The sequence below is a fragment of the Dermacentor silvarum genome, unplaced genomic scaffold (assembly GCF_013339745.2).
Source record: "Dermacentor silvarum isolate Dsil-2018 unplaced genomic scaffold, BIME_Dsil_1.4 Seq761, whole genome shotgun sequence".
Classification (NCBI taxonomy): domain Eukaryota; kingdom Metazoa; phylum Arthropoda; class Arachnida; order Ixodida; family Ixodidae; genus Dermacentor; species Dermacentor silvarum.
In genome coordinates, this window is record NW_023606737.1 from 37,469 (window position 1) to 60,001 (window position 22,533).

A 22,533-nucleotide genomic window follows, 5' to 3' on the forward strand; every position below is an offset into this window, starting at 1 on the left:
AGGGACACTTCTCGCTCGCTAATGTAGGAAAAGCTCTCGGCCGCACTGACAGGCGGTTTATACAACGTGGACCTTTCGGCCAACAGGAGTGGCTGATTGGTTCAAGACCTGAGGAGAATAAAACAGCGCATCGGACAGGGAAGCGCCCGTTGTCCATTTCTTACGTCCTCTCCATTGCGCTGTTTTCTTTTCTGCTCTTCCAGATGTTTAAAAAGACGCGATTTCATTACCTTTCAAAATGTTATGTCACTGCTGCAATTACAAGTACAATTTAATTACTACACAGTGAAGTATTCACTACACAATAATGCAACAGAAAGCAAGCTCAGGCAAATCTGAAAAAGATCGCGTTACAATCCGAGAGATGCAGCGCATATTCAACGACAATATACGTTGCTTTCGACAGTTGAACAGAACCAGTACATTGAATATTCGCAGTCTGGTTCTAAACGGGACGACGAGGAACACATACTCATCACTGATGCAATGTAAAATCAACCACTCCGCCAAACGCAAGTATATTACTCGCCCAACACAAAAGCGGTTGAGCGCCAGCCCCTTTTAGCGGGCCACGATCATGCGCCTATTCACTCCCCACAACTGACAGGCAAGGTCATTGCTGCAGAATATGGGCGCCGTGCCGTTTCGTGGTGTAGCTTTCCGCGGGCAAACGTATACAACAACCTGCCATTATCGGGATGCAAGCTCGTGACCGCTAGGACGCTAGGTAATATGCGGTGCAGGATTAGCGAAGAGCGGAGCTTAGCTGCAGGCCGGATGTCCGCCAGCCAGCAGCAGCAGGGGGCGGCGAAGAGCGGCGAAGAGCGGCTGAAAGCGCCGCACGTGCCGTTGCACAGTCGCGGAAGCAAATCGGGCGGTGAAACAAAACGGCCTCGATGCCTCGCGTGCTGCTCTTGCGAAACGCGCGCTGACAAACATTAGCGGGGAGGGAAAGGGGGGGGGGGGGATCGGCTGTGGAGCGAGGGGGCTGCAGTGCTTCCTTCAAGACTTGCGCGCCTAGAATGCGCGACGGACAGGTCAATTGGTGTTTATTCGCTGGCGCAACGAGAAAGCCCAACGGCGTGACGATAGAGAAATGTCGACACGGCGCCAGCACCGCATCGGGGTCTCCCTTGACGTCACGGGTGGCGGTTGGGGCGCATTAGAGTTTCCGAGCGATTTCAGCGGATAGACACGCTTCGCCATTCCGCCTTTCCCATTTTGATTGTGCGACTTAACTATATGACTGACGTAAGGTCGCGATGAAAGCGCAAGACGTCTCCTATGCCGACACCGGGGCAGAGCGCCTTGCGTGCTTCGGGGCGCGAGCGATTATGACTACGGCACAGCACCGAAGAGAGCAAGACTTAGTATATAGCGCCCTTTGACCGACGAGTCAGCAACTCCCCAAACGCGCACTTGGATAAAGGGCACGGTACAACGTCACGAGGGAGAAGGCAACCAATGCACGTATACTCGTGAACGCGCGACTGCAGGCGCGGCACCTGCACGAGTCCGCATCGTGCTGTCGACCTTCACTGCTTGGCCGCACGCGAGCAAAGCTCGACGCGCAATGAAGCACGCCAGTGTATGCGAGACAGAAAGTAGTCGGAATCAATGGCCAACCACACAAGGTCAACCCTGGACCATACAAGCCGACACTGATGGATATAGAGGCCCTGCCGGGCACAAGGCAAGCGAGATTGCGACGACGTACTGGTCCAGCGACGCAGTGCCTCAATCGTATATATTGAGACCGGATCGAGAGCTCGCCTGTACTCCGAGATGTACATTTCTCAAATGAAACAAGTGAGCGAGAGACAGCAAGAACAAGACGCCGATCGAATCTACTTGCCTCCTTCATGACATGTCCGCAAGTGCAATCCGATATACTGCACGTAACAAGCGAGGTGCGTCAAGATCGTGAACGACATCACATGTTACTACAGGAATCGCTTCTCCTTTAAAGTTCTGAACATTAGTCAGGCTTGCTGCCAATGATCCCCGAACCTTGACGTCACCCTAGAAGAGAACGGCAACCTTTAAGATTTTTCTTGTTTTGTTTTTGTTGTTTATGCAGCGTTGTTTGGTCCGCACTATATACGACAATCACGGGCCGCTGCCAGCGCTGAGAACCGCTGTCAGGGGTGCGTGCCTGGCACAACCTCAGGGCGGGATGCGCCTGCAGGGGTAAGAAAGGGGGCGACCCGGGTGCAGCGCTCTCTCGACGGGCCACGGGTGCTGCCAAGCGGTCGAAGCAGCCGCTCACCCGCATTGTAGTCGTTCACGGCGCACTTGCCAAGTCACGTCGTGGACAAGTAGTGCAAGAGCGAAGAAAGAAAGAAAGCTGCCAAGACGACGCTGTCTGCCCGCGCGCTCACTGGAGTGGCGGCAATGACGAGTGAAGGTCAAAGCAGCAACGAGCCACCTGTGTCGTCTCCTGAAAAGGCGCGAAGCACGCTTGGCGGCAGCTGTCGCAACAGCGACGGATAACAGCGCCGCGCACGCTCCGAGAGGGGGCTTGGTGGTCCGGCCTGCCTGCATGTTAGCCTGCTTGAATGGCGCAGCACCAAACCCTGCCGTTGCGCCTAATGCGAGAATCCGCAGTTCCACTCTATCAGCAAGACGAACGTGGTCAGGTTCCCGAGCTACCTCGCAATCGTACAAAGCCCACACCTGATATTGTGGGTAAACTTGCCAAGGCCAACTTTTAAACTGTGGATCGCAGGGTTATCCATTATACACATACCGACAGAAAACGCAGGTTTTGCAACGGTGCACTTCCAGGAAACCTTGCCGCCCATAACAGCTGCGATCGTCCCGCAAGTGCCCGAGCACGACCTCGTACCAAAACAAGACATACACGAGGCGGCGAGAACGCAGGCTGTTTTGACAGTGGTGAGATCGGAGCGACGGGGGCCCGCAGGCAAAAATAACGCTCGGCATCTGTCAAACCCGCCTGGAGCTATCAAATCTGTTCAAAGAGGCCAGAAAGGTAGTATACGATTCGCTTCACAAACGATGCTGCGTGGGCGAGGATGCAGCCATGGCGGCTTGAAACCAGTTCTGCGCGTTCAAACACAGGCGAAATCCATTCATTAGGCGACTGCCAGCCGGACAGACAGCAATTACAATTCAGGTCTTGTCGCGTGAAGGTGTCACCAAAATAGCCGAAAAACGACCTTCACGGCCATATTATTACACTTATTGTCGCTGCACGCTTCACAACCGCGCAGCGTGTCCGAAGAAGCAAGAAGCGCAGTCAGGTATGACAATCATGGGCGTAACAAAACAGCTCGCCGCACGTGTACAATGCGGCAGGCGCGGCGAGTCGACAGAATCTGCCGCGCGCGGCCCAATCGTTCTGCTGCGATGCCTGACTCGTCGCGCAGATATCCGACCGAAACACCTGCGGGCACGCGCGCGCGATGTGTGGAGAAAGCAAAGCAGCGTACAGAACAGCCGCAGCAGCGCAGCCGGAAGCACGCTCTCTGAGAAAACACGGTGCGTAAAGCCCATTGTTTGCAAAATAGCGGCTCCCAAATGCCTAAACCTCTGGCCACCATACAACAAATGAAAACAGGAAGATCAGCCCTCAGTGGGGAAGCACAGTTCAGAAAACGGAAAAAATGGCAAACACACAACAGTAGCAGACTTTCTCCAGGTCGGACACTCACGGCGTCACAAGAAAACCGTGTGCACAGGAATTAACATCACGAGAAAGGAACACTTACGGTACTGAGCTGGGTAGAGAGACAAAACAGTTTCTGCAATCGTTCTAAGCACGTCCGCATTTCCATATAGCATGCTCGACTTGAACCAAGTTTGGTGGTGTCACTGCTTACAACGACACGTCCGCAGATCACAGGGCGCTTTCTGGGGGCCGCAAGAAACTCCCGAACAAGCCGGAAACGAAGCGAGGATTAACTTGGCGAGACGGGCAAGAAGGACACCGATAGAGTTTGCTGCAGTCGCAACAGCCCATATAATTACCTGCCCCGCGGCGGTCTGTAAATAGGAAACTGAGTCATCTCAGTGACCAACGCTTAGGCCTCCAAATACACATAGATAACGCCGCGATCGCTGAAACCAGACAGCCCTGTCTAATACTGACAAGGCTACACAAGGTCTCGCAGGCGGCGGCCACGAGATCAGTCATCACGCTGTAGCATTCGGTCGTGCCAAGCCGAGGAATAACTCGGTACGCATTTCAGCAAGCTGGCTTTCACGGTCACAATGCGGTGCGTGCCGGCACAGCACAACGCCGAGGCACGCGCTCGGTTAATGGGCTCGAAGAAAGACCAGCGGTTGAGCAGCCATCATTAGCCTACCGAGGCTGAAGTGTACCGCTGAGCACGATAACAGCGCCGTGCGAAGCCATTCGCGCAGCGCTATTCCGTCCTGACGCACCTTCAACGCAGGAAACGCAACAGTGCACGAGCACTGGAGCTGAATGACGCCTTGCCGCAACGACCCGCAAATTGGAATCGCGGGGAGGCCTATCGTTTTTCATATATTTGGGGAAGCGGCTCCTTCCTGGGTTTCGTTCCGGGCCGGCCAACCCCCTGTCAAGTGGCGAGCCAGAAACTGGTTCGCACGCTGCGAGACAAATGACAGCATGGCGTGTCGTTAACCTGCACGGGCAGCCAAGCCGGACAGCGCGCTTCCCGAGGCGGCAGACATCAGAGGGGCTCGGCTCCGAGGATCGATGGCACGCCGCGGCTCTTGACCGATTAAACGCGGCCTTGGCCGTCATATCGATCTTGCGCGTGCAGGCTGCCTGAGCAGGGCCCAAGATTCCTCTGCGACCAAGAACGCGAGACGCAACGGCGTTCCCCCCCCCCCTTTTTTTTTCTTTCTTCCCCTTTCCCCGCGCCCTCTTTCGGTAGAGCGGAACGCTAATACATGTACATGAGCAGTGCACGCGCACAGTCGTCCAAGAAAACGGCGCGGCTCGGGCAGATCAGCGCGACAACCACAAGATGTCTTTTCAGCAACGCAGAGCCGAAACGTCGCGTCATTCGTGACGTACTCGTATGTGCCGGCGCCCGTCACCCTTGAGCTACTTCGTCGACAGAATGGTTAGGGAGCGGCAAACGGGAGCTGATGCAACAGCGTCGCCCAGTTGCGACACCACGCGCTCGGGCAGAAGCAGCCCCCCGATACTGCGCCAGCCCCCAAGGAAACGAACACGGCTTATCGCTGCGCCGTCGGACATCCTCCGCCGAGACAGGGCGGCTATCGGCCTCCCTACCGCACCATGCTCCGTGCCAGCAGCGACGCGGAGAAAAGGCAGCAAAGCCGGCGGTCGCGCCATCCGCGTAGGTCGCTCTAGCGCACGCAGACAAAACCCAACAGCGTGACGTCAAAGAGGCGCCACTACGTGGCAATATTACTTTCCTTTTGGGTGCATAAGGAAATGCCATGGGCAAGGCTATAACGACGTCACTAATCACTTCTCTGCCCCTCCTCAAGCGCTGAGACGCTCTCCAAATAATAGACGATGACAAATGCGTGCTCCGCTCTCTCGGACAATACAACTGAAACACGTACGGACGTCGCACGACAGATTTCGACACGTCGCGATTGATGGCATACAATAAACGAAAGAAACACGCATATCCTCTTTTTAGTGGTAACCTATAGACAAACATCGGGCAAACATCGCTAACAAGAAAGTGTTACAGATGACTGTAGGCTTTATAAGTTCCGGGACCATATCGATCATATCAAATGGGACAGCTTGGAAGTCGTGACTACGAGATGGCCGCTGAGAAGAATGCCGTCACAGGTTTCAGACTCATCCAAGGAGCGAAGCGACCATGGGTGTCGTGCGCCACGGCTCCGGTCTGTCGCCACGCGCTTTCTGTCTTCACGTTAAGTTAATTATTATGCCAGTTTTGGTGGTCATCTAGATGGCGCAACACGTCGAGCCTCAGCTACGCGTACGGTGCAGCATGACCGGCGTGAAGAGACGCAAAGCGGCCGCCCAGTCCAGACTCGGAATCAGTAGAGGCCGACGTGTCCCGCGAGACCGAAGGAGCGTTGGGAGCAGCAGCGTGGAAACGTGTGGCGGTGCGTGGAAACGCGAGATCGAGAGGCGACGATGGCGCCGTCCAGGCGATGGCGCCTCCCGTGCACTGCAGCAGCGCTCAAGGGCGCGGGGCAGAGGCAGCGCCTTGTCGAGTGGCCAGCACAGGTGGTCGCTGGAAGCGTGCCCAGTTATGTCGACCGGGCAGACCTGCCGACCAGAAAAGAAATTGGGCCCCGAGGGCTGCCGACAGCACGGTTTGCATAGCCTCGCTCTCCGCAGACCGGTTGGGGTCGTTTAACGCCAGCGGCGCCCAACTTGACGGGGTCCGGGCCGGAATCGAACAAAACAAAACCAGCGGGAGAACTACAAATATTGCCAAATGAGCAGTTTCTAGGAAGTATTAAACTGAACAAAAACAAAAAAAAAAGGGGGGGGGGGGAGTAAAAATAACTAACCGTCTTTTTTCCGCTCACTGCCCGCGTCTCAATCGTGATGAGGACAATTTATGCACCCGAAATGCCTGCGACATTCAGCATCTGAAGCGAGCCTGTTTCACTACGGTGAGCAGACGAGCACGGCATAATTCAAACTTTATTTTTGTTATCCTTATGCGGTTCTATTTGACCTGGGCACTCTTGGGCCCGCGCATACATGACCGGTAAAGTGAGGACAGAAAAGGATGGTCTCACAAGCAGCCAGAACCGAAAAAGGGGCACGGCAGACAGGCTCGAAACAAGACCACACGGCGCCAGTGCGCGACGCACCATCCGATCCCGTTAAACAGAGAAGCGGAGATTAGAGCCACTGATATGCAGTAACTCTAACGGAGATAGTGGCGGTGCGCTTTCCCCATCTTGACTACGATACAAAATGCAGAGCAAAATGCAGAACTCCGTCTCGGCAGTTCCCCACAGTCCCAGCCACGACTCCAGACTAGAAAAAAATAGACGCACTTCGCCGCATCGCGTGTGCTCTACACGTAGTACACTGCCTGTGTGAAAAGTGTTGAGGCCACTCCGTGAGTTCTGAATCTCCTGTATCGATATACGCACAAAGAAATCAGGTGCCACAACTCGCAGAGCCACATTACGCACTACGTAGGAAGTTATTTTCGGTATTTTGTTTCGTGAAGCAGTCAAAACAGCCCCATATTTCGTTCGTCGATCCAACGTCAACCATGGATTGTGCGGCCTGCGGTGGCCTACGTTCGCATTCCCGTCTCATATTGCCTGATCGAAACATGGCGAGGGAGGCGCACGCTTCTTGGGATGCTGAGTGACAACTGTCGATCTCTTAGCACTCGGCGTGCGCACCGAACAGAGCGCTAACTTGGCTCAGACGTTGACTGTTCTGTACTCTGAAGGTGGTGGCGCAAGGCCCCACAAAGTTTTGACAGGGACTACAACGATGCCTTGCCGTATAGATGCGAGGCTCGGGTAGATTTTTCAACCCTCCGATGCAGGGCTGAAGGTGATACGCCGTTGAAAGCACACACGACACTAATTTCAGACATGACTAACAACAATGACAGAGCCATAGTTAACTGCAAGCGTGACAACGAAGGCGACGTGTCATGCCAGCATGCAAGACAACAGTAAAACGGACTAAGAAGAAACCTAGGAATCTTGCACTGCATACGCAAGGTTCACCAGAACTGCCTGTCACGTTTCACGTCAGATTCTGCAAAGTCCGATAAATGGGAGGTCGTTTTGATCACTACCTACTTACGATTTTCTCAAGGATTGTCACGCGACGCCGTGCCACACAAAAGCCGCAAGGCCCACGTAGTTGCAGACAGTTATGTCACAGAGACCGAATGCGAAATATCGTGGAAGATGACGACACACCGACCAAATTCGGCAAATTATCGTTAAGAACATCGGCAAGCATATGCGCGCTGAACGGAATGCACGCCGTGCTTCTAAGTGTATGACGAAAGCCACTCGTCAGTACGCGCAATCTGCGCATATATTTTGCCGTTTCCACCTTTCACAATTCACGAACACAACTTTGAATAAAAGTGTGGAAACATTACGTGTTTATTTTTTTTTTCTTCCTGTCCTCTTGTTACATATGCATGCTTACATAAATGCACACAAGACCACCATTTTCTAGCGAGCAAAAGGCTACCGCTGTATGACCATGTGCAGCTTGCCTGCAACGAAATCATTGCATCGAAAAAAAAAAAAAAGATTTTGACATTAAAAGACGTACTGAATGGCCGTCATGCAAGCGTTATATAGGTATTCGCTGACAAATTACGGTGCGGTCTGCCGCCCAGGCCTCTGCGTTCATTCGTCCCGCTCATCGGGTGGGTTTTTCTCAACGAGCCACGCGCGAAACCCGGATCCACGGACACCTGCTCTGGCAAGCGCAAGCCCTGTCGAGAGCTGGGTACGGGACACGTGGTACGAGAGTGCGCACCGAGGCTGCGGTACACGGTTTCAAGGGCGCGAATTCGAATGTTGGCAATAATGAGTCCCTTCCGTTCGGGCGTCGCCTTGCTTCCCGATTCTTTATTTAGATACTCGTGACTGGAGACAATGTTAAGAACGCGAAGTTTGAAATAGCCTTGCCAACACTGAACTCAGCCTTCAAGGCGGTAATTGGCGAACGACCGCTAACGGCGCTGCCAGTTTTAACACGGTTCAAACGCTAAGTGCGTGCACAGACAAGCGTTTGAAACGCTGTGCTATAGCCGCCACTGCCAAGAACTTCCACGTTGTGACAAAACGTGCAATCTGACGTCAAGCGCCAACCTAAAACGGCGAAAAGCACAAAAGCACGGAGGTGAAAGGCGCTGCACAGGTCGTAAAAGTTGTAAAACGACAACGGCGCACAGCATGTTTAAAGCGAACGCGACTGTCGCAATGAACGCCGGCTTACTGCCGCTATCGACCAACACGCAAGGTGACGTCACTTTTAGAAAAGTTACGACAGTTGCGCGAAGCGTGAGCCTCGTTCAGGCCATTATTCAGACTAGTCATAAAATGAGTGTGCGCAACAGAACGCTTTCTGTACCCGAAACGCGTGCAGACCCCACGACGCCGTCCAAACCAAGAATACCGTGGACAAGGGCTGACGAAAGGAACGCCATCCGCAGTGCTGATAGTTTACTATTTTTCCCTTCCAACGACGAGCATGGACCAGGATAGCTCGAGACGACCGCTGAAACCAATATCACGCACGGCGGGGCTTCTGCATGGAAACTCCGTCGAAGCCAATACAAAATGCAGATGACACAATGATTGTGAATGAATACACAACGACTTGGCCTATCCCCACGAGTCAAAGGCGCGGAAGCACTGACTGCACCATTAGAGAAATTCATGCACACCGACACACGCTCTAGTGACAGCCCGGCGTATTGTGGATTTCAGATGTCATGCGTGCCGCCGACGAGTGCACCAGATACTTGTTTTATAACTATCCCTATTAACAGACCATTTAATGTGCTTCTTAGAGCGAAGCAAACAAGGTCGATATTTCTGCCGCAATCTAACTAGCCATAATCCAATTGCTTGAGTTTGACGCGCGCAGCGCGCACCACAATGTGCCCGATCAATAAATAACGCCAAATTTACATTAACAGCCAGTGGTCCTGACGTCAACGAGCATCAAAGAGCAACACTGTCCGTCTAAGGAGTGGCCAGGCAGAAGTCAGCAACGTCAATCGCCAAATTTCACCAACGCTAGGCCCCTGTTTAGACAGGCATGCAGCAGCCACCGCCGGACGCAAACGCCAGGCCGCTAGTTAAAGACTTGCCGCATTTAACGTCCCCTACGATATGTCTGCAGGCGTTATGCCATTCAAACAAGCGTGCTCGTTGCTCGCAGTGGGTACGACAAGCGACGTGCGCTCGTCGGACCACGAGATGATCGCACGTGCGCTAGCACAACCGCGCTTGAGACTGCATGCTTGTTGCTGGGGGACTGGCGCAGTCGTGCGCCGCTTGTCGAGCAGCCAAAGAAGGACAAGAAAGTTGGCAGTAGTAGTAATGGTGTGAAAGTTACAACACTGTCAAACTACCGCCATGCAAACTACCGAATACCTGCCTTTCACCGTTACATAGCGAGCTAACAGAGCGGTGCCACCAACTGCAACCATGAGGAGCACGGTCCCTTTTTTTTTTTTTTTTTTTTTCTTGTACGTGCAGGTCACTAATCTTCGCAAACATCTACTTTATAAATAGATGATGTGCGCGTACACTAACACTTGCGAAATAATGCACACAACACAACTATGTTCTCGAAACGTTTCTCAAGGGTAGGGACCCTTTAACAAATTTGTTGGGTGCCAAAAGTGTGTACTTTGCAATTGTATGGCTTATGTTAAATAAACTTTCAAACCGGCTGTAGTCCTATGGCCACGTCTCACCAGGAGCGGCGGAAGACGTGCCCTTCAACAAGCGGCACATAGACGAGAAAGCGACAGCTCAGCGGCGCAAAGGGCCGCCTCTGTCCGCACCTCGTGCAATCCGAGGCAGCCAGACAGGGAAGCGATCCCACCGGGGGTATACCGTAGAGTTTCTCCCCGCTGGGATCGCAGTGCAGGAATGTGCAGACGGCGCTGGACGCTCGTATCTGTGTTGCCATCCGGTTGCCCGCTTACAGCACTCGAAACAGGAGGAGTCAGCTCCTGACACTGAACCCGATGACGAGATAACTCGCCATCGCGAGCGCGTCTAACCCGTCGTGAATATCTGGCAATTTTTGCACATGTACACGTATGTGTTCAGTTTCTTGTAATTTCGACAAGAAAATAATACACAATTACTTTCACCAATTGTTTTTTTGCGCGTGAAAGTTTTTTTGCGGAATTTTTCACGGTAGTCAAGGTGTTGATTCTTCGGGCACTGTGCTGAAGACTTGTGCCCCGCTACCTCCATCTACCGCTGTCGAGATTCTGACTTGTCACTCGTTTTGGTGCACGGCGCCGCGCGAACAGGTCTGCACATGCGCACGATTCAGTGAAACGGCCTGACGGTGGACTATTACTGCGTTGCCTCATTCATGCGTTCGATAGCCACACACGCGAGGCTGTAATGTATTACGTCAGTCCGCATTGCAGACTGAAAAAAAAAAAAAAGAAAAACATTCTTTACACTGCTAGTATCCTTGTGTTCCGTATCTCGTTGAAGCGTTAACGATTATTCAGATGTTTCAACTAAAAGCAATCTATACTTCAACGGGTAACGCCTGACTGTCCCGCGTAGACCCATTCTGCCCTCCTCCCATACATACATCGACATGTGTCTCACCGAACCGCTTTAAAGGGACACTAAAGAGGAATATTGAGTTCAGCTGTATCAGTAAATTATTGCGTTTTTAAAATGCCGAAAAGCTAACTCTTACTGCGAGCGGAGGTTTGGTAAGTCAGACAGTACGCAAAAGCGAATGGCCGGTGACCATCTCGCTTTTGCGTACTATCCGGCTACACAAGCCCTTTGAAGCCACACAGTACGCAAGCCCCCTTGAAGATCCCACCCTAGCTTCATGTGACGTCATAGAATGACCTCTCCTTCGGTTTAGTTAATCGTTTATCGATAAAGAACGATTATTTTGCGTGCTAAATTAAAAAAAAAAGACTTCACCTGGGTAGTTCGGAGAATTTGCGCTAGAACGACCCAGCAATAAAAAGCATGCATTAAATCTGCGACGTCGCACCGACGTATACCGTAGGGTACTGTAACCTAGGCACGAAATTCAAGAGATGGAAGTTGGGACTCATTTCCTCTAATCAACACCTCTGCGCCGAAGAAATGAAAATGACAGTTCTGAAAGATTGCTTCACCAGCCTCGATCGCACACTGGTTCAACGACTCTCGTAGCGCTGACCCCGGCCGCACGGAACGACAGGAACGCTGTGTTTAAACGCTGCAAGGTCTTTCACAAAAAGCGCCACCACGCGCGCAACATGCATCCCACAAGCGCATTCGACGAAACAAAAACGGAAGATAAATTAACCGACGTTTTCATAGCGCGTGCCGGAAACGTTCTGCCGCACCCTGCACACGCCCTTTCTTGAGGTGAGCTTGGCGCTATACCGTGCTGGGCCAAACGGAAGACGGAGGGGAGATACGACAGTACAAATTAAATTAATTAAATTCCAGGGTTTTACGTGCCAGAACCACGACCTGATTATGAGGTACGCCGTAGTGAATTAAGAGAGCTGCGGATTGATTTTGACCACCTGAGGTTCTTTAACGTGCACCAAATGTATGGTACATTTCGCCCCCATCGAAATGCGGCCGCCGCGGTTTAACAGTCCAAGTGCGAGCTATAATGGCTAATGAATTTTATTCAATTCGTTAAGAGAAAATACTACATGCGAGCCCCAAAACTGGTCAAAACAAGGGCATTGCAGTTTTGAGCTTTACCCATCCATGGGTTAAAATTACCCGCGTTTATAGAAAGTTGGGCGCAAATGGGAGTTGGTATATACCGCACAGGAAGTTGTCGAGTAACAATAAAGTCGCAGTATAGCGCGAAACCTCGGTCGCTCAACAATTTATTGCGCGGAAGCTTACCGTGGCTTTTTCGGAACTATTTAACCATGGGAACATTTTACCCACGGGCAAAATGCTTCGGGCAGGCGCCCCAGATGAAAAATATTTTGTCAATGGCCCGTTATGTGCGCCGACTGACATCTGACATTATGTGGCAATCACAATCCAATTTCACTAATCAAAGTTTCTAAGTTAGTTACTTAGTTTTAAATCGCAGAATTCAAGCCGGTCAGCTCTTAAAGAAAGTCCCCTTAGGAACCCCGAGATCCCCACCAGTTTTGAGATATTCGTCACCCACGGATATCTCAAAACCCAGGATTTGTATCCAGTTACAAATATCGTATTTGTAACTTAAATATTTCACATATTGATGTGAAAGCAGAGAAGGGCTTTCTGCCCGGAGAAATCGCAGGCGGCAGTGGCACGCCAATGGCATTTCCCCGCAAGTTGGGCTGAAGAATCTCTCGATAATACTGCTGCTAGTTCCCGCAACTGCTGCGTGCGCCCTAAAATACATACAATTTAATTGGTTCATGGGGCCTACAATACCAAGTCAGTAGTGAGGCTATGAGAGACGGCGTAACGGAGGGCCCCGGATCAATTTTGGCGACCCAGGGTCCTTTGATGCGGGCCTAAGTAAACGAGCGCGTTACGCCGCCATCAATGCGGCCTGTAATCAAATCCGCGACCTCGTGCTCAGCAGCAAACGCGATAGCTACTCAGCCACCGCGGCGAGTAATTAAAAATTAAATAGATAAGCAGTGATTACTCTTGCCATATGGACAAAAGAAATCGTGCGACAACGCAGTCACCGAGAAAGATGGCGGACGGTTATGTTAATTTATATGGAAAAAAGAAAGCTCAGACGGACAACCTTCAATCTGTCATACGCAGCTTTTCAGCCCCTGGTTCCTGGATTTAATATGTGCGAAATGCAGAAATAACATTGACATGAACTATCCCCCCCCCCCCCCCCCCCCCAACCTCGTTCACGGAAACCTCAACTACCAGTAACACACAACGATACATTGAACGGCTCGCCGCGGATTCGACGAGCGAAGAACAAGAAACGGAAAACAAGCGTTGAAAACGCTGCTGCACGCTCCACATTCACGCGCAGGGCCTGAACGTACTGGGAAAAGCAACCGGTTTTCCACTCTACGCTGCTTTTAAAATATACAACGGCAGCTGCATTTCACCAGCCTCGCGACAGTTGTAGGGTTTTTCCGTGCTTATCGGCAAGCCGCCTCTGCAGAGCGCTCGGAAGTGACCGACCGCCAGTGATAAAACTAAACACGAAACCTGGAGCCCCAGATGTCAGTGAGGAGAAACTGTTAGAAAATTCTACGCACTTTCACTTCTTGTTCGATGCAACTGCGACTCACAGCGACGCTCAACGTCTCCGCTCCCTGGGACTAGGATCATAAGAAGCATGCTCCGAATTAAGAGCATCGGTTTCACTTCTTATATTAATTATGACAACGAAATATTACGGTGTCGAAATAGCGTGGTTTCGATTAACGCCTGTTAGTCGAAACCACGTCTCCCTTGAAATTTAGGCAAGGTAATACAGTTTGAACAGCTCTCTGTCAAAGGAACTTTGCTTGCAGAGTTTCCTCAGCCAAAGCGATCACCGAGCACCGACCAAAAAAAAAAAAAAAATGCTCTCCCAGAATATCCACGCTTAGCAGCTGCCTGCGCGAATTTGACACAGTCTTGGACATTTAGTCTGGCAGGGGTGCTAGATTTAGGTACCATGACATCGTCAATGTCAGGTGTTCATAAAAATGTCGCAGTTTCACCCGAAAGGCGAAGCACCAATTGCGATAGCAAATTAGTTGAGATCTATACAGAGTAAGGATATAGCAGTTTTATCAGCTGTATAAACTTGGACAAGCAGCAGCACCAGCAACGCGCAGAACTGTTGTCGACGCCGTTGGCGTTTTGCCCGCGTTCGCACCGAACGTGCACGGCGTTGGTGACTGTTGCCGGTGGTAGTGGATAAGTACAAATATCTTGGAGTGTGGATAAACAATGGGGCCGAGTACCTAACGGAACATGAAAAATATGTAACGACTAAAGGTAGCAGGAATGCAGCTGTGATGAAAAATAGGGCACTGTGGAATTACAATTAGGTACGAAGTGGTGAGAGGGATTTGGAAAGGGGTGATGGTCCCTAGTTTGACTTTCGGTAATGCGGTCCTGTGCATGAGGATCAGAGGTTCGACCAAGGTTGGAAGTTAAGCAGTGAGGGGTAGGTAGACTGGCTCTGGGAGCACACGGAAATACACCAAATCAGGGGGTACAGGGTGACATGGGATGGACATCATTTGAGAGCAGGGAAGCCAGCAGCAAGATAGAATTTGAGAAGCGATTGAGAGAAATGGCAGAAAAGCGGTTGGCAAGGAGAGTTTTCAGTTATTTGTACATGAGGAATGTTGACACAAAATGGAGGAAGCTGACCAGAGAATTGTCAATGAAATATTTGGACTGCAGGAGGGGTGCAAACCAGGAAACAGCGGTTAAGAAAAAGGTTAAAGAAACAGAGAGGGGTCTGTGGAAAACAGGGATGCAGACGAAATCAGCACTGGGAAGATACAGAACTTTCACTTTCAAACAAGAAATTGCCAAAGAAAATATCTACTATGATAATTCTAGGGGAAGCTCTTTGCTGTTTGAAGCCAGGACGGGAGTATTGACTAAGATGTACCAAGTCAAGTACCAAGGTACCAAGTACCAAGTACCAAACACGTTGTGCGGTGCATGTGGAGAAAAAGAGGAAACGGCTGAACACCTCATACTTTTCTGTAAAGGGCTTAACCCTACAGTGCAAAGCAACGGGGCCGGTTTTTTCAAAGCATTGGGGTTTAGGGACAGTGAAGGCAAAATAGACTTTCAGCGGGTAGAAATAACCAAACGGAGGTTATCTGATTGGTGGCTAAAATCAAGGCAGGGGTGAAATTTCACCCTCCACGAAGTACAAAATATGCTAATAGTCAAGGCTAGGCGGCGTGTGCCACAGCCCGATTTAAAGGGTTCAGCCTCATCCATCCATCCGGTGCCTCTGGGGGCGGCTAGGAGGTTTTCGATGAGATCAGAACGGGACACTCGTCGAGCAGCGTCGGAAGTCTTTACCACCTTCTCGCCTCGCAACGTTTTTATACAAATACGCATTTGGTGCCTCAGCTAAATGTCGCCTTCCCTCCCTCCCGTCTCCTCCTCACGGCCTTTCGCGCGACGGAAGAAGCCGCATTTGCTCTCCGCTCTGCGTTCCCTCCCCGTGAAAGCGCGCGTCCCTCGCGCACATACAGCACACGGCGCGCGGCGACGAATCGCCGCTGGACTCTACACGGAACCTCACGGCGACGGCAAAAATCCGCTTGGAGTGTCCATATAATTGCTATCGCAATAAAAACCGCCCGCCTCAAGGACACCTATGTACCTCATGAGGCCGTTGCGGTATGCCAGTGCATGGCTGCAATACTTCGCCATTGAAACGCAGTGGATGAAGCGCCCTTCATTTAGAACCACTAAGCAAGTTGGTAGGTATTCATGTTGTGAAAGGCGTGCTAACACGGACAGAAGTATGGGAACGAAAATAACAACAGCCCTGCTTGTGTTCGTGTTAGCACGCCTGCCTTTCAGCAACATGAACGCATTTCATTTAGCTGGGCCATGCTCAGTCATGATAAAGAAAATGTCAGCATGCCTGTTGACAGACTGGTCCGCTTTTGCGCTGCCATTTGGCAATCATTAGGAAAACACACCACACACGCGGCTCGGCTAACTTTAATGAAAACTTTGGGCGGCCACGCCTTGCAGGTGTGGGTAAGACGAACGCGATCGGGACGTTTATTGAATGGGCCGTATAAGCGTTTCCTTTTAACCCTTCAGACTAACTTTTTTTATTGCGATAGCAATTATATGGACACTTCAACCGGATGTCTGCTGTCGGCGTCGCCGTGAGGTTCCGTATAAAGTCCAAGGGCTACAAACTCGTCGCCGCGCGCCGTATGCGCGAGTGAAAGCGCGCGGGGGAAGCGCGCTATCACGGTGAGCGAACGCACGGCGGAAAGCAAACGCGACATCCGTCGCGCGAAAGGCCGTGGGGGTATGGGAGGGAGGGAGGCGGGGTGACGCTGTGCTGCGGCACCAAATGCGTATCTTGCAACCGCGCAAGGGGAACTGAACTGGCCACTCAATCTCTCACGCGAAAGCAAGAAAGCGGGAAGGCAGCACGGGAGGGAGGGGGGGGGGGCAGCTTCTACTCTGCCAACAACCGCGCTTGTACTTTTGCCCGGCTGTGGCGGTCGCCCGCACCGTCTCGTCTCTTAAAAGCGGTCTCCACACGGCTCTGACCTTTGTATGCGCTGTGCAGTTTCCGTTGAAGCGATAGACCTACGAACCTTCGCTCGCTGCGGCGGCTGCGCTTGCTGCCAGCGTTTTGACAGTCGTTGTCTGCGGTCATTGAGTGTTATCTATTCATGTTTGCTTGTGCGCGCTGACACCACGCTTGTTAATTCAGTCAGTAAGCGAATGTGTCCAAGTTTATGCAGCCGAATATCTCTCTACTAATTTGCTATCGCAATTGATGCTTCGGCTTTCGGGCGAAACTGCGACATTTTTTTTAAAGTACGATCCCCTCAACCAGGATCAATGTCGATTGCATGAGGAGTTAGGTAGTGCATTCGGTTGACAATATTACACTTGGTAATCTATTAAAATGCAAGTAATGGTAACGGAGTTCCATAATTAATTTTGTCGGCTCCCCCCCCCCTTTTTTTTAACTGCCGTGTTTGTAAATATTGTCGCCCCTTGCCACCTACGCTGTTGTCACGGCAGTACTGAGAACTACTTGTAGGCAGAATGAGAGTGGGAAACATTACATATGATTTAGGGAGCAAAGAACTTGTGTTCACGGTATGAAGAAAAGTGACCGCAGCTGGAAAAAAAGCTACCAAGGGGAGCATGGTAAATCGGACAAAAACATGACTTACATCAATCTTAAATTATGTTTACGCCTGCCGTGTGGGTAGTCGGCGTAATTTTCCGATGGTCGCGTCCCTGAGTGGTTGTCGACGGACCATGTAAACACGGCGTAAAAGGCGCAAGAGCCTAATGGTTGCTACAAGAAAACGTTCGCCGAGTAAAAATGGCAAGGCCACATTCCAGCGAGGAAAAAATAAAAGAAAGAAACAGAAGGAAGAGAGTCGCAAATGGGGGCGAGGGACTGGAGGCGCTAGTGATCTCAAGGTGGACCGGTTTGCACACCAGCAATCACCACACACGCACCTACGATGGCCTCAGTGCAAAGACGCAGACGCAGGCAGTAACTTCAAAAGAAAAATGGGTGCACCTTTAGGGGAAACAACACTCATGTTCACACGGAAAGTTGCAGACTTAAGCAGCTGCGCCAACCAGGAGCTGCGGGCCGCAAAAACGTGCACGCGATACCTTTTCCCCAGTCGCCTTTTCATGGGCTGAAAGGGCGAGAAAGGCGCAAACGTGCGTTCATGCGGCCGGTCACATGTCCGTTCATACACGCGCGCGCGTTGCAACTTGCAAGTCGAGAGATTCGCAGAAATCAGCGGCGCGAGAGCGATAAATATGCATTGCCTGGCCTACACCGCTTGCTACTAGTTTTCCTCGAACAGGGCGACTGACGACAAGGCCGTGCTACGGGGTTGATTGATAATCACACATAAGCGAAGACCGTCTCAGCAGCATCACACAGGAACACAAACGCTTACACAACAGTGATACACGGAAAGCTACGACGAAAAATCGACCTGCGAAGCACCGCTTATCACGCGCCAATGCAGATCCCCAGAGTTAACTGTCAATGCATCAAGAAAGCTAAATGAGGCAACTCCGCACAGTTAACGCGCGGAACATTGACGGTAGTGACAATATCAGTCGCCCTGGACTTCCATCTCGAAAGAATGAAACTTGTGAAGTTTCGGAAAGTAACACGATTGCAAAACACAGCAAGCGCGCAAGGGAGGTCAATAACGCGCGGCGGCTACGAACTCTGAAGGTGACCCTAATGCAAGTGGCTGCCAGTAGACTTCATGCTGCTCGAAAGTACAGCGCTGAGTGTTTTCAGATGGCACACATGCTGATCCAGCAACGTTAAAGCGATAACGAACGGCACGATCTCTGCAACGGCATCACCAATGAATGGTAAAACATACAAAAATGAATCCAGCCATGGCCTACGATTAGAACATGATGCGTTAAAGGAAAATTATATTTAAGGCAACGAGTGAAATCATATAGGAATACAAAAGCACGAAACAAAAACCAGCCGTTTGCAATCACTCAGACAAATTAAGCATCTCCTGGAACGCGCTATATTCCATCAAACAGCTGTACAACCGCCAGCGGGAAAGGCTTACCTTCTTTCTCTTTTCGGACATCATCTTGTCTGGCTCTACTGGATGTAGGTCGCACTAGAAACTGAAGAAACTGGAGGCCTTTTAGCTGTTTTTGCCGAATTTGCGACAGCCCGAGCACGAAGCCTTCCTTTCAGACTGCGACCCCAAGGAGCACGGCCGGTTCACTAGCTCCCTCGGCTACGCGAATGATGACGACCGAGGGCGTGCGCCTTTACGTCACGTTAGTAGCCTCTTATTGGATAGTGCTTGCACGCCCTCAAGTGACGTTTTTCCGGTTTTCCAAGAAGCGCGCAAGCAGGCATTGAATATTTTTTCGTTATGTTCTGCTGCTGGCTACGAGCGAGTAGCCGCAGATCAGCAGCTATCGTGGAGTGTGGAGCCGTGTGGGGCGTTGTAGGTATTGTGATTGGAAACTGACGAAGTTTCCGCCCCACTAATGATCGGCAATTCGTAAGACGCTTAGAAGCTCGGTGGGGTGAAATAAAACTCACGGCCGAATTCATGCAAAGGTATGCAATCTTGTATCATACTTCTAAACCAACGAACAAGCTCACATGTACCGTCTGTATGTACTATCGACCAAAAAAGTTTACGGACCAAGGGATCTGACAAAAGGCTGAATATCTCAGCAGCCTCAAAATGCAGCCTGCAGCTGGCATTCCCATTTCTAGCGTCTACTGGAACATTGTGATGTACGGTTTTACTGGCTTCTTTTAAAGGCTGCTCGGATATTTCGCGTTTTCTGAGATCCCGTGGTCCGCAAACTTTTTTGGTCGATAGTACAATCATACAATCAAGTAAATGTACCAGCGTATTATCTAACCGCGCGCTGAGAACGGTTTCTTGGTGCTTGGTGCAGATACAAAGCTATACACTAAACACTCGCGTCGCTGCGTATTTTGCTAACGGGTCAGCGTTCTAACCAGGTAAACTCATGTGAAATTCCTGTAATATTTTTCAGCAACTTAGCTCATGGCTACAGTTACGGTTACCATCAGTGGTCCCTTGCTGGCTACGCTCATATATGAGCATTGCAACAGTCCTGGCGACCAGGTAGGCACTGCATTGTTGCATGCAGGACATCACTCATTTACATGTTATCTTTTAGGAGGGTTTTCTCTTGGGAGAAATATCAAGCCGTATAACGGATACGATCAGTGACGCGCAGCTGCACGGCGAAAAAGAGGAGACTAACCTCAGTAAGCTGATTACTTCACTTGCAGTTTATTGGAAGCACTGTATCATATGTGGTACGGCGATTGCATTACGGTTTGGTTTTCTTCGTTTCAGAAATATGTTCTATTATTTCGTGTGACCTATTCGAATTCTACGACAAAAAGTGTCATCTGGTTGCGGACAAATTATCGGCACTGCTACGAGACAAGCAAAAGGTACGATATACTGACCCTTATTAGTGAATTAATTCAATAGGCATTTTATTAGGGAGGTAGTTATAGCTTTTTCGTACTATTATGAATATGCGTCGAGAGGAATGTAGCTGCAAAGCAGGTGTTAATATTTTTGCTTCTCTTTGAGCATACACACCAACACCAATTTCACACAGACCTTCGTTGCTGTCTTTAAAGACCTGAAAGAGCTAACTTCACGACGCTTGACCCTGTCACAGAACGCATGCCGTACTTTATCCAACAACCTTTGACCAGCATTTAGAGAAGCCTTCCTTTATTGCCTGTTGAAATTCGCATGTGACACTAAATGTTGTGGAGGGGAGGGACACCTGTGTGATATTTAAGAGTGTCATGGCATCAAGAACGTATGTGAGGCCCACAGATGTGAGAATGCATTATTTTGTTAGTTCCATTTTGTTCCCGTAGTGCACCTGTGTGTGACATGCCTAGTGGATGTTTTCCTTCCTAGGAGGTGGTTGGGTGGTACCGCTTCAGGCGCAACACAAGCCTGCAGACATCCCTGCGGGAGCAAGTGCTTCACCAGCGATTGGTTCGAAAGCTTGGCCAAGGCTATGGAAATTACTTCCTGCTGGCACTCTTCAGAGGCTGCACCTCGTCCAATGATGCAACACACTCCATGGAGCATGTCTTCTTACGGTCCACAGATCCGTGCGTATATTCATGACTACCAGTAGCCCTTCCTCATAGCAGCATGCATGGCCAAATAAGTTTGGCAATTCAACGTTTTTCTCCTCCCTTTTAAAGGCATGTGTGCCTCATTATTATAAACATAGCATGCCGATGATGTCCTTATTTTCATGTGATTTTTACTTCTGGAGAAAGAACTGACAAAATCTTGCTGGCCTGCCTTACTGCTTAGTACCAGCACTATTTTTTGGACACACTGCACGCCGTGTGTTCAACATTTACATTCAGGAAGTGAAAGTACTGATAAACCCATGAAAAAGGCATGTGAACCAGAAATAAAGGGCAAGACGCTTGTCTAGAATGCTTGAACTGCATGCCTGGTGCATCTAGTGATGAAACCTCTTTTGAGACTGGCTGGATGCGAGTATGCACACCTACATTCATGGGATGCCTGAACTTCTCTTGCAATGTTGGCTGCTGCATGCTTTGGCAGCTGCTTTTGCCACCGCGTCTATGGTGTTGCGCCATTGAACAAAACCATAAATTACACAATTTAGTGCATGCTCTGAATATTTCATGTGCATAGGGTTTGGAAATTAGCTATAGTTGCATCATTGTGCTTACATGCATATGGATGCGTATCTACATGCATTGCTCTACATGTGTATCACTTGCACCAAGCCGCAAGATTCCTGCACAAAATGGCACTGCAGACAGCACTCCTGATAGCAAAAGCAGCTGTCAAAGCATGCAGCAACCAGCAAGACAAGAGAAGATGAGGAATCTCGAAAATATAGCCATGCATTCTCATATCCAGTCGGTCTTGAGCCAGGTGTTATCGCTAGATGTTGACCGCACAGTCCAGAGCATGCAGCTCAAATGTTCTAGACAAGAATCCTTCCCTCAATACATACTATCTCTAATGCTTGCTTTCAGGCAGTGAAAGGATGGACTATATTAACCACAATGAAATAATGTGAGCTAGAGATATATAATTTTGGAACAAGAAGAATACTTATGGTTAGGCTTCATAATTTTCCATTAAAATAGAAAAGGTCAGAAATATAGGTCAGATTTATTTTAGAACATTCTGTTTTAACTCACAAACGTGGTTACTTCTAAATCTTCCTAAATTCTCCTCTACTTTTTGTGCATATTGCTAAGGTCTTATGAACTCAGTGACCGTTGGCTAGTTTTATTTAGGCGCCATGACTACGCAGTGCCTCAGGTAAAAGTAACAACTTGCCATAGGTAAAACACACCAGCACAACATGCCTATTACTGGGAAAGAAGTAAACCGTTATGTAAAAGGTCACAGAAAAACACCAGGGGCCGTATTCTGAAACATTCCGCATTGGCGATAGTTTACCTAGGTGACAATTTCGCCTTCAGGTGCGCGCTGATTGGCTGGTTGAGCAAAACCGGAAAATAAATCGCGCCCTTTAGGTGACGTCATTTTGACGGCACGGTGTCGTTGGCCGCTCCCGACATATATCGAATAAACGAACACGCCTGTGTCGTACTGCGGCCGATCA

At 50.2% G+C, this 22,533-nt stretch overlaps 2 protein-coding genes across 5 annotated transcripts in view; one reads left to right on the plus strand and one right to left on the minus strand.

Annotated features, from left to right (window-relative positions):
* LOC119435498 (hexokinase-2-like) overlaps positions 1 to 19,114 on the minus strand; it is a 36,766-nt gene extending 17,652 nt beyond the window's left edge. The window contains exon 1 of one of the 3 annotated variants that reach the window (XM_037702338.2): positions 18,942 to 19,114. In XM_037702338.2, the coding sequence (XP_037558266.1) occupies positions 18,942 to 18,965 (24 nt within the window). In that variant the 5' untranslated portion in view covers positions 18,966 to 19,114. Of the gene's footprint in view, positions 1 to 1,855; positions 2,004 to 3,734; positions 3,879 to 18,941 lie in introns of those variants that run through there. The other 2 variants (XM_049659854.1, XM_049659856.1) reach the window with 2 other exon arrangements.
* On the plus strand, positions 3,454 to 21,050 carry LOC119435499 (BRISC complex subunit Abraxas 2-like). 2 transcript variants are annotated; one of them, XM_049659857.1, is made up of 5 exons: positions 3,454 to 3,504; positions 19,903 to 19,994; positions 20,050 to 20,140; positions 20,232 to 20,332; positions 20,820 to 21,050. In XM_049659857.1, the coding sequence occupies exons 2-5, from the start codon at positions 19,914 to 19,916 to the stop codon at positions 21,033 to 21,035; spliced, it is 489 nt and encodes a 162-aa protein (XP_049515814.1). In that variant the 5' UTR covers positions 3,454 to 3,504; positions 19,903 to 19,913; the 3' UTR covers positions 21,036 to 21,050. The 2 variants fall into 2 exon arrangements, with proteins under 2 accessions (XP_049515814.1, XP_037558268.1); XM_037702340.2 differs by lacking the exon at positions 3,454 to 3,504 and adding an exon at positions 19,241 to 19,450.
* Positions 21,051 to 22,533: the final 1,483 nt, after the last annotated feature.